Source organism: Abramis brama (genome assembly GCF_963993115.1).
Source record: "Abramis brama genome assembly, chromosome: 17".
Lineage (NCBI taxonomy): Eukaryota > Metazoa > Chordata > Actinopteri > Cypriniformes > Leuciscidae > Abramis > Abramis brama.
In genome coordinates, this window is record NC_139979.1 from 7,172,658 (window position 1) to 7,188,509 (window position 15,852).

General features: G+C 37.7%; 1 protein-coding gene across 7 annotated transcripts in view; it reads left to right on the top strand.

Moving 5' to 3' along the window:
• oxr1a (oxidation resistance 1a) overlaps positions 1-15,852 on the top strand; it is a gene marked incomplete at its 5' end in the record, with an annotated part of 155,054 nt that overhangs the window by 99,530 nt on the left and 39,672 nt on the right. For all 7 annotated transcript variants that reach the window (XM_084088229.1, XM_084088233.1, XM_084088230.1 and 4 more), the window contains 3 exons: positions 5,234-5,316; positions 13,291-13,398; positions 15,268-15,384. In XM_084088229.1, coding sequence (XP_083944355.1) covers positions 5,234-5,316; positions 13,291-13,398; positions 15,268-15,384 — 308 coding nt within the window. The remainder of the gene's footprint in view (positions 1-5,233; positions 5,317-13,290; positions 13,399-15,267; positions 15,385-15,852) is intronic.

Below are 15,852 nucleotides of genomic sequence, written 5' to 3' on the forward strand. Positions count from 1 at the left end.
TTCTGAGCAGTAAATGAGAGCGGTCTAAGAATAACATCCGCCGGGCTGTTGCAGCTGCCGCTAACACAAGCCTGGTTGTTTTCTCTGTCACGCTGAAGTTGGTCGCATGCGTTCTGCGTCCTTGTGTGACAACAACACTCAAATAAAAAATGCACAACAAATACATAAAAAGGACATTTTATTTTACTGTGATTGCAGTGTCAGTTTTATAGCAGCTTTATTCGTTTTTAGCGCTGTTTGCTAGCCATTATTATTATTGCTCATATGTAGGGTTACTATCTCTAACTCTATGGGCCCTATCTTACACCCGGCGCAATGCAGAGCCAAGCGCGACGCAAGTGTTTTTTGCTAGTTTCAGTCTGACGCAGTTATCATTTTCACGTCCTGCGCCAAGTTTAAATAGCAAATACATTTGCACCCATTTGTGCGCCCATGGGCGTGCTGGTCTGAAAACGAGGTGTGTTCTGGCGCATTGTTGGCGCGTTGCTATTTTGAGGCAACAGAAATAGACTGCGCCATTGAAGTCAAGTCAGTGGCACAATTATTATTATTTTTTTGTTATTTAACGAGCGCATTAGTAATGTGCGCCTCTAGGCAGGTACACAACGCGCGTACACTCTGCTTATTAAACACACAGGGACGCACAGCAGCACAAAAACATGCCAAATATTCCAAATAAAAGGATTACAATGTAAAAGATTATTATTGTGTACATAAAGATATGGTGGAATCCGGCTTGTTACCTCGCGCACGAGCAGATCCGTTTGCACTCTGGAGACGCTTCGGTCTTTCCACTATCAAATTCTGTCATGTAAATAGCGAATCTGCCATGGCGCAAGCTCAACTGGCATTTAAAGGGAATGGGAGATGAGACTGATTGGTTTAACGCACGTAAATCCCAAAACACACCCATTACTCATTAAGAGAATAGGGACAACCTTTTAGACCATGCGCCTGGCGCGCCGACCGTTTCTCCCGTCGTTAAACTAGCAAAAGTGGATTCGCTCTAAGTGAACTTGCGCCGTGCGCTTTAGACCATGCGCTTAGATCGTTAAAATATGGTCCTAAATGTTAAATGTTGTAACTCAGCATTCACCGTTTGATACCTCACGGACATGAATTCATATTTTCATGTAAACCGTAATACATTTTTTTTCAGGATTCTTTGTTTAATAGAAAGTTCAAAAGAACAGCAATTATTTGAAATAGAATTATTTTGTAACACTGTAAGTCTTTATTGTCACTTTTTAGCATATTATTGTTTCCTTTTAATAGAAGTATTAACATCTTTCAAAAAATTAAAAATCAAATTTAAATAATATATTAATGTGCATTATGTTGTGTTAAAACATTATGGTAAATAAATTTACAAAGTAAATGAATTAATGTAAAGGTAAGGATACAATTCTCACTATTAACTAGTTGCTTATTAGCATGCATAATACTAGGATATTGGCTGTTTATTAGTACTTATAAAGAACATAATGCCTTATTCTGCATGACCATATTCTACATCCCTAAATCTTTCCCAATACCTAAACTTAACAACTACCTTACCAACTATTAATAAGCGGTGAAGCAAAAGTTATAGCTAATAGTTAGTTAATAGTGAGAATTGGACCCTAATCTAAAGTGTGACCAAAATAAAATAAACAATAATTTAATTTACAATTATAATTAGATCATTATAAGCCATATTGTGATTCTATGTTAAGATCTTCTGTACATGTACAAACATCAGTCCTAGGTATAAGCCATTGTGTTTTATCACATCTCCATGGTTAAAATCCACAAATTTACATGCGTCAATAACTGATCATCAACATTGGGTTAATGCTGTTTGTATAACAGCTGCAGACCATTAGAGCGGCTTTGTTTGAGAGCTTTTACTGCTTAAAATCACAAGACTGATTTACGCGCGTGTGTGTTTTGTGCACGTACATTTAGTATTACATTTAGAGACAAAATATGGAAAATGTTACAAATGCATCTGATGAATAATATTATTTTCATAATTTAAAACAGCATCTGGCCTTGTCCCATATTTCCCACCTTTGTTATGTGACCACCATTGAACACTAGTTCTTTTTAGCAGTGGCCTTTATATTTAGAGCACAAAATGCTAGATAATCAGCGATCCACTGTACAATGGCTGTGCTCCAAAATATAGTGAGCTGCCTACATATGCAACATTATTAGACAACATAGATGCAAAGGCTGTTCCAAAAGTGCTATTTAATTCCAAATCAGTGACTTATAAGGTTTCATTTGAGCTAGGATGCTGCAGCAATGCAGCTTAGGTTTTAGAACAGACCCAATGTGTCATAAGCACTGAGAACAAATGAATATTTATTCAAGAGATTTGTCATATTTTGTTGATGGTGGATGGACACTGGCTGCACACAGAATGTTCCAGAACCACAGAGACGATGGATTTGGTGTCTTTCAGACACACATTGGGCTCTTTGTTTTGTTTCGATGTGGCAGCTCTTATCTCAGCGTGTGAAAAGCCTGTTTCAGGCGATACACACACGTGAGGGTTCAATTCCATACAATTTTGCCGCTTTTCATGGAACTTATCTCTGCTGTGTGTTTGCTCACTGAGTCTCTGACTCATGCCTTAGTCAATGCTGTTGTACTGGAATACATAGACATTAGCATCTTTTTGCTATTTATTATTGGGAGGTGTAGTAAATATTCTAATATTAATTAAACCCCAAATCCTCCATTTTAATAAAGGTCCTCAAATCTAGAATGAATTTATGTAAACATTTTAGATTTAAATTAACACAGATTTTTTGTTTTGTTTTTATACATGGGAATCAGAGCATTATCCTTTGAAACAGCTTTGATATTTCTGTAAAATATATTTATTCTTTTCTTTCCCATGCGAAGCTCGTCACCATGATTTAGAGTTTTGTGGGTGGTTGCCAGGGCATTCCTAAATGGTTGCTATTATATATCAATTTTATTTTATTTATTTTATTAAAAGGAAAAACCCATCAGTTATGCTCTGCCCAGACTTCCTGATTCATTAAAATATGTCAACACAGGGAAGAAAATAGCAGAATTCCTTTCAGTTCCTTATCATCCCAAATTCCTAAGCCTAATAAAGGGCAATAATAATAGTACTGTTCGCTATATAGTAGTTTGTCTTTGCATGTGGAAATCTCAAAATAATCATTTGAATCAGTTTAGAGCAGCTTTATTAATATCATGATAATGTGTTTCTGTGTAATAAAACTCTATCTATGAAGCGACATACTGTAAATAAAGAGAGATCAGCCACTGTGGCTGTTTGCCAGGTTATAGTCTCAAACAGAGGCGTGAAAGCGCTGGATAAAAGATCAGCGTTCGTGTCGGCTCTTGCGCTGGCCTGCTTTCTTTCGTTGCCGTCTCTTTGGTGTGAGCACAGAAATAGCAGGACGACTATGATTCATGGCTGCACAGCCGAGAGTCTCTCTGTCACACTGTCACAAGTGCAGAACCTGTTAGTCGGCTGATTCTGGAGACGACCGACCGCCTGAAGCAAAGTGAACATGTGGGGGACTTGCTAACATTGCTGTGATAACTTTGAACACTACACATACACACAGAGACACACACACCCATGAGACTGCATACTAACATTAGCTTTTTATTTTAATTAGCTTTTAGTATTGGATATAAATTTTGGTTTCCAGATTAAACGCAATCTTAATTTGAATGATCCTTATCATTCCTTTTCAGTAGAGGAGTGAAATTTTTCATTAGCCGGAACATTAGCTCATTTTTATTTATTTATATATATATATATAATGCATGTAACTTCTGTAACTGTCACCTTAAAATAAAGTGTTACCATTATATCTTAAAGTAACATGGGTACCAGGGTTGACATAGTTGGATGAATGCAATCAGCTGCAATTTGGTGTAAATGCTGTGCGATTATTTTCTTGTCACCCATCGTGTTGTTGAAAAGGTCCAGAATATGTTGTTTATTAGATGTCGCAATTTGAGGAATGCTACGTGTTTTACTATGAGGGAAAATCATACTGTAACATTGCCGCAAACAAAATGTGGAATACAACTATGTATACGTTTTGGTAAATACAATTATTTACTAATAAATAATAGATTTTTATTACATAAATGTTGTATGATTTTAATTGTTGCTTTAGATCAAGGAGGTCAAGACCTCTGAATCCTCATTTTAAGGAAGGAAGAATATGTTAATCTATGCTAACTTGATCTTAGGTTTGGGGTCAGTAAGATTTGTTTTAAAGAAATTAGTTATTTAATTTAGTAAGGCTGCATTAAATTGATCACCAGAAAAGACATTTATAATGATGCAAAAAACAAACAAACACTATTTCAAATAAATCCTGTTCTTTCTATTGATCAAAGAATCCTGAAAAATGTATCAGTTTCCAAAAATCAATATTGGTAATAATAATAAATGTTACTTGAGCAGCAAATTAGAATGATTTCTGAAGGATCATGTGACACTGAAGACTGGAGTAATGATTGCCTTCACAGCAATAAATTACATTTTAGAAAACAGTTATTTTAAATTGTAATAACATTTCAGAATGTTACTGTTTTATTTTTTTTACTGTATTTGTGATCAAATAAATGCAGCCTTAGTGAGCAGAAGAGCTCAATCCCAATCCTTTACCAATCCCAAACATTTGAATAGTAGCGTAGGTTAACGTATGTTAGGTAGTTTTCCCTACATAACTAATAGTTCTCACAACTATTCCTCTAAAAGTTTCACCATATTTGTAGAGTGTGCCATTTGAAATCCCAGCTTAACTAATGTCTGTATTGAATTGAATTCAGTCAGTGCCATACGTAACATATCTCTATTAGCTTTACATAAGCATTCAAATTCGCTTCAAAGACACACAGAATCAGAGCACAACACAAATGTGTCTCTTTCTCTCTCTCATAGAGGTCAGGGTGGTCTCTGTCTGTTACGGTGTTTGCAGCAGCAGGAGGCATTGCAAGGTGAAGACACATCGGCTGTCATTGTGTTGAGCGAGAAATAAGAGAGAAAGAGACAGCGGGGAAAGGAGGGGTAGACAGAGAGAGAGAGAGAAACGCTGCGTTCTCTGGCTCACCAGAATCGCTCGATCACACTCGCTGTTGACGGATGAGCCGTCGGTCGAGGCTGAGAGCTCGGCAGCTTGTGTCAAGCTGAGGGGAGAGCGGAACATGAACATAATGAGAACCTTCCCTCGCTTGCTTTCAGATACCGGGCAGAAGAAGACGCCGGAGAAGAAGGATGGAAGGCGGATGTCGTTCCAGAGACCGAAGGGCACCATCGAGTATTCCGTAAGTGAGAGCATCAACCCCTTTCCTCGTTATTTCTGTGCATGTGCTTTGTGTTTTGTAGGGTCGTATCTCGCGGAGCTCGTCCCAGCTCTGTTTACTCTGAGGATTTTTCCCACATGTGCCTGTGAGATTTCTGTGAGAGTTTGCTCGAGGACTGTGTGCGTGTCCACAGGGATGATTTGAGTCCGAGCGCGGTTTCATCAGCGTTTAGTATGGAGAGGGTGCGTGAAGCCGTGTGAATGTTTACATCAGCCTGTTTATTTTCACCGGTCTGCATGTGAATGTCCTCAACATGCATTCCAGCAGTGTATTGGTGAATGACCTTCCTTTCTGCGTTTGCATTTCTATTGATTTTGCGTGTGTGTGTGTGTGTGCTGTGTGAGAGAGATTGTGTGAGCTTCGATTGTCTATCTTAACAGCTTGTTGTGTTCTTGAAATGACCCTCAAATTCCAGCTGCGGGCAGAGCGCTTCTCGTCTCTCTCCCTAGTAACAGAGGAGCGAGTGGGTTGAGCCGAGCTCTGGAGTTCTGCCTGGAAGTGGAGAGACCGAGGAGAAGAAACTGCTGGCAGCTACAGCTGTCATTTAGCCAGAAGATCGGAATCATACCCCTTTTCCACCAAAAATGGTGCTCGGCCGGGGAATCTGATAACGTCTATCAGTAACAGCCCACGTTTCCACTGACTTGGACGGACTGACTAGATTACTGTCTTTGTTTACAAGTTTTGAAAACACATTTTAACATCCAAAGGAAGGACGTGTCAAGTCTACTAGTCAGGGTTACCTGAATGACCATTCAATTAATCGTTCAACTAATCGATACATTTAAAGATTGCTGTGCAAACTGTCTAAAGCGCAGCACATTGTCAGCATGCTATTGAAAATAAATATATGAGAAAAAGTCAAGTTAATTTAAGTCAATTAACCTTGATATTCGATATATGATTCCAAAATCATTTAATTAAGTGTATTTTTAATATATTTTATCAAATATATTTAAATATATAATTATAATGTGAATTATTACATATTATTTGATATCATTTAAATATACACTACCATTCAAAAAGGGTCAGTAAGTGTGTTTTTTTTTTTTTATTCCTATGATGGCAAAGCTGAATTACTCCAGTCTTCAGTGTCACATGATCCTTCAGAAATCATTCTAAAATGCTGATTTGCTGCTTAAGAAACATTTATTATTATTATAAATGATAAAAACATTTGTGCTGCCTAATATTTTATTTTAGACTAGTCAACCATTGTGACCCATCTTTTTAATTTGGCGAGTTGCTTTTGATGCAGCAAGCATTGTTTAAACAAATTACAATAAATAATAATTCTGAGCAATTCGTTCACATATGTGAAATTTAAATATTATAAGTTAGTTTTAGACTGACTGGTCAGGCACGGCACCCTACGAATGGGAAATGGGCATCAGATTTAGTTGGGCATCAACTGGCATCAGGCAGCCGTGGAATCAGATGCTGGTGTAGTTGACGTGCTCTGCTCATCAGTGCCAGCGTTGCTGCTGCTGCTGTCACGGTTCTGTTTCCAGACGGTTCTTTTCTCCCCTCGGATCTGAGCAGGTGTCTGACACCCGTCTCCCCCCACACACACTGAAGATTTGTCTCTGTCGGCCGAAAAGTGATTGACAGGGCCTTTGTTTTCCTCCGCAGAGCATGAAAAGTGTGCAAGACAACTGCGGGGAATTTGTCACCGTTCATAAACAGCGTGTCATGTGGTTGTTGGTGGGGGTTAACATGCCCATACTATAAAATTCATTGTGGTCTAGTGGTGTTTTGGACCCGCTTGACTTTCATTGTATGGTAAAAAAAAAAACATATTTTGAAATGATGACATTTACAACTTTAATTTTTGGGTGAACTATCCCTGCAAGATCTTCAGTGAAACTGTCTCCATAATTGTGAAAGTCTTGCCTCCTGCTACAGGTGAATGTCTGCATTGCTGTTTTCTCAAGAAGCAGTTTTGACCTCAAGAGGGTTTGAAGGAGAGCTAAACTATTGTAGCCCATCTGCTCAGTCACTAATAACACACCGCAGGTCAGTGAGCCCTGACTATTGGCTGGTCTGTGGCCAATTAAATCAGTTGGACTGGAAAGGGCGAGAGACCCTGAGATCTCATCGGAGAGAAACACTGAGGATTCAGCATCTGCTTTGATGCTCCTGAGGCTGTTGATTCCTACTATAGTCTGAGTCGGCTGGAGTAGTTGTAACTGCACTGAAGTCTTGTAGCTAGTGATTAAAGCTTATAGTCTCATTATGCATGATGCATACTGTGCACAAAATCAATAGACATTCTGTGCATATTTATAATTGCATTGATTTGCATTTAACATCAGCCAATCACTCTTAAAAATACAATTCTGAAATACAATTTTATCACAGGTCTGAACTGTTTTAAATGGTTTTAGCGTGAATGTGAAGAGCTTCATGCAGTGAGTGTGTGTAGCCAGGCTCACCAGTTGCCCCTTGACCTCCTGCTGGCCTTTTCCAGAACAGGCATGTTGGAATATTAAATGCAGCTCAAGCTGGTACAAAAGTACTGTGGAGGTACAATGGTTTCAGATGGTTCTTTGATATTTACTATAGTACTGAATGATTATCATATCATGCACCATGGTTTTTCACAAAGTACTCCCAGGTTTTTCAAGGAACACCATGGGTTTACCGTGCCCAATGCATGGGTGATATTTCTGTGGTGTTTTTGTAAGCGCTGTCTCTTGTACGTCCTGTAAAATGGAGAACGTCAACATCTTGCCAAGACTGCTGAGATAAAATGAGTTCTTTAAGTGATCATCGACGCAGTTAGCCAGCGTGTGCCATGAGGGTAGCAATGACAGCGTCACTATGGCAACCCTCATGCCACGGCAGCCGTGATGTCCCACGCAGTATGGAGCTCGTCTGATTTGACATTCTGCCTGATTGCACCATTTGCTGGAACGTCATTTCCAGTTTGATGAGCTGTGTGTTCTGTGAATCTCACAAAACCAGTCAAGAACATGTATGGGTTGTTTGTTTGTTTTATCCCAAAAATAAATAAAAAAGTTGTATTTTGCAGAATGAAAACAAAGCTTATTTTAGGACCAATACAAATGTTTTACATTGTAACTATTTTTAGTATTATTATTAACAAAATGCACAAAAAAAAAATGTTATTGTATAGAATTTATACCTCATCATATTTATTAATTTATTTGTTTGTTTGTTTTTAAATTCGATGACCTGGAAATATGTCCTTAATTGTCATGAAATGAATGCCCAATGCAAAAAAAAAATCATTGTAAAAAGAAACCCTATATATAGATTATCTTAAAATTTGTATATCTATTTTATTCTACTAGTTATTTATTATTACTTATTGTTTTATGGGGGGGGGGGGCTGTGCTGCTAACTCCATTTTGTTGATGTGTACTTCAAACAATAAAGATTATTATTCTTATTCAAAATAAATTAATATTATTGTTTTTCTTACTATTACAAATATATATATATATGACCTGGAGATGCTGTCACATGTAGCCTGTTCCTGTTTTTTCTGCCTGATTTCCTAGTTAGTTTCCTTGTTTGTTAATTAGTCGTTCACTCCTGTTGTGTATCAAGTAATTTATGTTCCTCTGGTATTTAAGCCTGTGTTTTCTCAGTTCCTTTGTTTGGTGTTGTCAATGTTTAGTGGTTGTACTAACTATAATCTCCACTGATCTCCTGTGTTTTAGTCTGGGAATTAGAATAAAGATTTTTTTATAAACTCCGTCGTGCACGTCTCTACAGCACTCAAGCCTGACAGGTGAGACCTTAAAGGAACACTCCACCGTTTTTTGAAATAGGGCTTATTCACCTTCTTTCCTACATTTAGATAGGTGGGCAAATGCATTTTTGTCTCCGTGCATGCATTGTTTTAGTTTGACAGGGTCGGCGCTAGCTTAGCTTAGCATAATGAATGGAATCCTTTGTTGCCAGCTAGCATGTCCTGAGTAAAAGTGATATAAAAAATAAATAAAAAACACCTAATTACTTCTTGTGGCCTGCGTATTCACAACGAGTACAAATAGCGATGCAGATTAACACTAGGCGACTTCCTAGGCAGATTTTGACTTATATATTAAGGACTATATTAGGGGGAAGCACAGGCGAAGCACTGCTACTTGGGCATGATATCTCTGCGCCCAAGTAGCAGTGCTTCGCCTATGCTTCCCCCTAATATAGTCCCAAGTCAATATCTGCCTAGGAAATCGCCTAGTGAATTAGGTGGGGTTTTTTATATTTTTTATATCACTTTTACTCAGGACATGCTAGCTGGCAACAAAGGATTCCATTCATTATGCTAAGCTAAGCTAGTGCCGACCCTGTCAAACTAAAACAATGCATGCACTGAGACAAAAATGCATTTGCCCACCTATCTAAATGTAGGAAAGAAGGTGAATAAGCCCTATTTCAAAAAACGGTGGAGTGTTCCTTTAATTGTCATGAAAATAATTCAGAATAAAAAGATTCTTTTTACTTAAAGAAAAACATATAAAAACACACACACACACACACATTCATACATAGAAGATATACAAATCAGTGAAAGAAATTAGGAGAGAAATAATGCCGTAAAAATAAATCACTATAATAATTAAATAATACACACAAATGATGTGTTTTGAGTTTGGGCTTGAACATGACTGCTGATGAGACATGTGTGAGAACTTGTGGAAACTGCTCCCAGCTGTAGGGTGGTGTAGTTGGAACTCTGTCTCATGGTGTTTGGAACCAACCCTAGACATTACTAGTCTTGATCCTAATGACCTAAGAGGTCTTGTAAATTGTAAAATGTGCCTCTGCTTGCAGATTCTATTAAAGTGCCAAGTGGCTAAACAGCGTATAGTTATGGTAAAGAATTCTACTACTCGCCAGAAGAATTATTAACCTTTATAATCGTATGTGTCAGGAACCTGGAAGACTGATGCGTTCTGGTGTTTTAAATAGCTGTACATCTTCTCTCTTAGCAGATACTTTCTTTACATTGTTAATAGTTTTATTGTTGATTCTGCTGTAGAGATACAGAATACAAACTTTAATGCATCCTCATTTTTTAAACAAGAATGCATTTGACTTTCATTTGATCCATTCACAGTTCCTGCCTCTCAGAAGGAAACTTGTGTCGCCCATGTCTGGGAAATGTTGAGTTTGTCTAGACCGTTTCGATGACTTTTACTGCAGCATGTGTCTTTTTTCCAAACAGAAGCGACTGGCAATGGTTGACATCTCCGCAGGCACTGCTCGTGTTAGATATTAAGTGATATTTTTATCCACGGCTGCCTTTAGAAAGAGGACGACAGACCTCAGCGGGACTCCATGCTATTGAATTAGGAGAAGAGAAAACACGAAGGATAGAGCACGTCTAGACTGCGGAGCAAATCATAAATTCGCCATCTAACAGAGGCATTAGTGTCCAGTGAAGGCAGGTTGTGTTTGCTCTGAAATGAAGCATCCAGAAGCTACAAATAAATAGCCCACGGAAGAGCCGGTCTCAAATGCCTCTCGCAGGGAATCAATGTTCTGTGCCAGACAGACGGGAGGAAAGGACGCCGCTAGCGCGGGGGCATTGGGAATATCGACTACTGGCGTTCCCATCCGGAGACGACCAGAAAACTTCTGTGCAAATTCGTGGGGTGTTCTTTCATTCTCTAAGAAAAACAACTCACAGAAGTCTGATTCAGAGTAGAAATGGCATTGGATATGCTGACGCTTTTTGCCGTTTTTGATGTTGGAGGAAACTCAGTGATGATGTACTGTAAACCAGTTCGGTTATAAAAATGCAAGTTTATTTATTTATGTTTAGTTTTTTGTTTTTGTTTGCTTTTTTGGATTGTCCTCTTGCGGCCTGTGCACACAGAACACGTTCAAAGGATCTTGAAGCATGTTTTTCAAAGTTGCTTTTAAGGTGCTTTTAACTTGATGGGGTTTCTCAAAAACACAGCACTCATGCTGCAAGATGCTGGGAAAAAATGAGGCATGTGATTTAATATGAGGCAAAACATGGTCTTTGTTTATTAGGAAGCGGTTAAAGGGATAGTTTACCAACAAATTTAAATTCTGCCATTATTTACTCACCCTCAAGTTGTTCCAAACCTGAACGGCTTTTCTTTTTTTAATGTATAGCTTTAATATACATTTCCCTGCAGGCCACATTCTGCAGTGTGGTGTGTTGTGTCTCCTTGATCTAATTCATCTCACTGTCCTCCTCACATGAGAAACTCCTGATATACTGTAGTAAACAGACAGTCTCAGAGCTATGTAGAATCATTTACATTAAGATATTATCAACAATGTAATGGTAATGGTCTTAAGATCAGATGTTTAGAGGACTGTAATCTGGATATATGGCGAGTGAGATATTTAGCATGCCAGTGCTCTGTAGAATTGATCATGCAGCGATAAGTTCCACACAATATGTGCAAAAGGGGAAGAATGTGTTCACACCATGCAATATTTCCCTTGCTGCTAGGGTTTTGTCCTCTCACTTTGTTTCAATGTCAAACACAAACATTTTTTCTTTGTCTTTTTTGCTTGCGTTAGGGTTAGGGACGTCTATTTGTATTTATTATTATTTATTATTATTTTACTGGATATTGGGCTGCTGGCTAACATTCTATAGTAGTAGTAGGTGTTTAGAATAAAGTTAATTATGAAACTTATCATTCAACAAATCTCTCACACCGGATCAAATTGGACTAGAAATGACAGTTTTACACTACCCTTCAAAGGTTTGGGGTCAGTATGTTTTTTTGTTTGTTTGTTTTGAAGGAAAGAAATTAATACTTTAATTCAGCAAGGCCGCATTTAAAGGATTAGTTCAGTTTAAAAATGAACATTATCCCATGATTAACTCACCCTCAAGCCATTAGGTATAAATCAGACTTTCTTCTTTCAGACGAATACAATCGGAGTTATATTAAAAAATATCCTGGCATCCCAAGCTTTATAATGGCAGTGGATTTCAACCAACAGATTGAAGCTCAAAAACATGCATCATCCATCATAAACGAACTCCAAACGGCTCCAGGGTGTTAATACAGGCCCTCTGAAGCAGAACGATGAGTTTGTGTAAGAAAAATATTCATATTTAAAACGTTGCAAAGTAAATTTCTAGCTTCCAGCCAACTGGCCATACGCAATCTACTTGCCCCTAATGCGCAACTTATGAAACTTATGACGTCAGAAGTAGCGTAGTGCGTCATGGCGTAGTGTAAATATCATTTTCTTACACAAACTCATCGTTTTGCTTCAGTTTGGAGTTCATTTATGATGGATGATACATGTTTTTGAGCTTCAATCTGTTGGTTGCAATCCACTGCCATTATAAAACTTGGAAGAACCAGGATATTTTTTAATATAACTCTGATTGTATTCGTCTGAAAGAAGAATGTCATATACACCTAGGATGGCTTGAGGGTGAGTAAATTATGGGCTAATTTTCATTTGAAAGTGAACTACTCCTTTAATTGATCAAAAGTGAGAGTAAAGACTTTTAAAGATTTTTATCTCAAATAATCGCTGTACTTTTAAACTTTCTAAAAAAAATCCTGAAAAAATGGTTTGAACAAAAATAATAAGCAGCACAAGTGTTTATAACTGATAATAATAAATGCAGTAAAATCAGCATGATCAGAATGATTTCTGCAGGATCATGTGACACTAAAGACTGGAGTAATGATGCTGAAAATTCAGCTTTGTATCACAGGAATTTTTAAATATATTCAAATAGAATTTTTTTTACAATATTACTGTTTTTACTGTATTCAAATAAATGCAGCCTTGGTGAGCATAAGAGACAATAACAACCCCAAACTTTTGAATGGTAGTGTAGGACATCCACCTTGAGTAGACCTAAAGGAACCCTAAAAAGGAAGAAATGGTTTTCTCTTCTCCTTTTTCCTTGTTTTTATGTGTTTTTGTACATTTGTTGTGCAGGTGGAGTCGCGGGACACTCTAAACAGCATTTCGCTGAAGTTTGACACCACTCCCAATGAACTTGTTCAGCTCAACAAACTCTTCTCCAGAAATGTGGTCCCCGGTCAGGTATGTATTTTCACGTTTAATATCCTCTTTCACTCGTAAATATGTAAATACCTGCATTTCTGAAGTAAAATGGGTTTTTATTTTACTTTTAGGAATTGTTTTAAGCTAATGTTGTAATGCCTATAGTTAAAACCCAACTTTTAGCTTTTACTCATTGAATATCTCGTTTGCTCTGAAATGTCACGTTACAGAAGTAAAAAAGGTTGTAAATGCCATTACGTATTGGCTATAAAGTCACAAAAATCATACACTCTTAACTGAATTCATGGCGGGTTTCGTCTGCAGACAGTCATTACAACGCTTCACTCCCTTACCATTAGATCTCTACCAAGCGCTAGACAAAGAATCAATCTCTGTTTAATATAGCGCAACTGCATATCAATTATTGGCCGAAATGACATTTAACCAGATAATATCTCTCAGATAGATGGAGTGATTAATGACTTCTCTCTTCCAGTCAGTGCATGAGCGGTTATGAAAGATCTCTTGCTAAACAGCTCTAGTATTGCTTCATCATCTCCTCACAAGCACATGTTAAGCAGAGCTGAAGTCCGGATGGTTGATATTCATGTGGCGCTGGGCACAGTAATGAGAGGGTAATAGATAGAGTCAGGCGCTGGAGATGGCGACCGCCGCCTGACAAAGTACAGCTGGAGGGCTCTCAGCACGGATCACGTGACCAAACTCTGCGGTTCCTTCCATTAGCGTAATCCTCCCCAGTGTTTCGGACTGCTGAACAGCCCCTCCACTCTGACTCTACTGCCCCCAAACTAACTCGAGTGGAGTCCTGTTCGGTGTTCAGAGATCTGAGGTGCACCTGGAGAGAGACCACATAAGATAGGATGAACTTAAAGAACTTGATAATATAAAATTTTATTATATTTTAAATAATTTATAATTATATTTATATTCTATAATTTATATATAATTTTTTTTTTTTTTTTTTTTTTTTTTTTGGAAAGTGTTTTAATTTTTTTTTTTCTATTTCAAAATGTACACTGTTTGTGATGTATGGAAGCTTGTTTCCGCCACAGAATAAAACAACTCGCAGTTGCGTGTTATAAAGTCAGAATTGCGTGTTGTAAAGTCAGAATTGTGAGATGAACATGCAATTCTGACTTTATATCACGCAATTGCGACCTTATATCTCACAATTCTGACATATTTTCTCAGAATTCTGAGATATAAACTCGCAATTGCGAGTTATAAAGTCCAATTCTAAGCAAAAAAAAAGACTTTTTTTCCTCAGAATTGCAATTACAATTCTGACTTTATATCTCCCAATTGTGTGTTATAAAGTCAGAATTGCGAGATATAAACATGAAATTCTGAGGAAAAAAGTCAGAATTGCGAGTTTATTTCTTGCAATTGCAAGTATATATCACAACTCTGACTTTATAACTCGCAATTGCGACTTTATATCACACAATTGTTAGAGAGAAAAAAGTCAGAATTGTGAGATAAAAAGTCACAATTACCTTTTTATTTTTTATTCTGTGGCGGAAACAAGCTTCCATAGTGATGCCATTAATGCATTTATTTAATATGACAGATTCAGAACAGATTTGTTCTTTTTCAGCTTCAAATTTTACAAACGTAGCAATATTTAGCATCCATCCATAAAATTATTCTGATGTAACCGTAATACATTTAAAAAAAATAAAGTATAAAAATGCAAACGGTTTTATTTTCAGGTTAGTTGTACATTAGTCATTGTTATTGTATTCTTATAAAACACTAGAGGTCTGTGATACAGTATGTCCTCATTTACATAAGTTGACCAGCCTGTATGTGAGTATTGATTGTTCGTCCATGCATGCAGTTGCTGGCTGGTGTTTATAAAGCGTTACGCTGCGGTTGTGTTTGCAGGTTCTGTATGTTCCTGATCCGGAGTACGCGTCCAGTGCGGGCAGCTCTCCCTCCTTCAGTCCCAGCAGCCCACTCTCTCCCACCTCCTCTGAAGCTGACCTGGAGAAAGTGACCACGGTATGTGACATTTCCCTCTTCACACCACACAAGCCTTATCATTTAACCTGTGCTGTTGAAGGACTCTCACACAATCAGAAATGCCCTGAGCATGGCATGCGTTCATACTGAAGGCTCTCTGGGAATTTTAGAACAATTTTCCAGAATTGAAGCTCTGTGTGCTTTTGTTATCTTATCATTGGTTTACAGGAATCATGTGAGAGGGCCCTAATGCCATGGTGACAGCACAAAATGCTGCTTTTCATTGTTAGTCAGGAAACGTTGTGCTTTGTTTTTCTTGGGTCATAGTCAGCATTTCTCTGATAGGAAGATAGGAAGAATGCCAGTCTTGCAGAAAAACTCTCTATTAGGTAGTCGAGGTATCCATGTGTTTGTCGAGACGAACAGGAGCTGGAATTGTTGACTTTAGATAATTAACTCAATGTCAACAACATGTTCATCTTTAAAGCTGAATGTAATTGTTAAAAT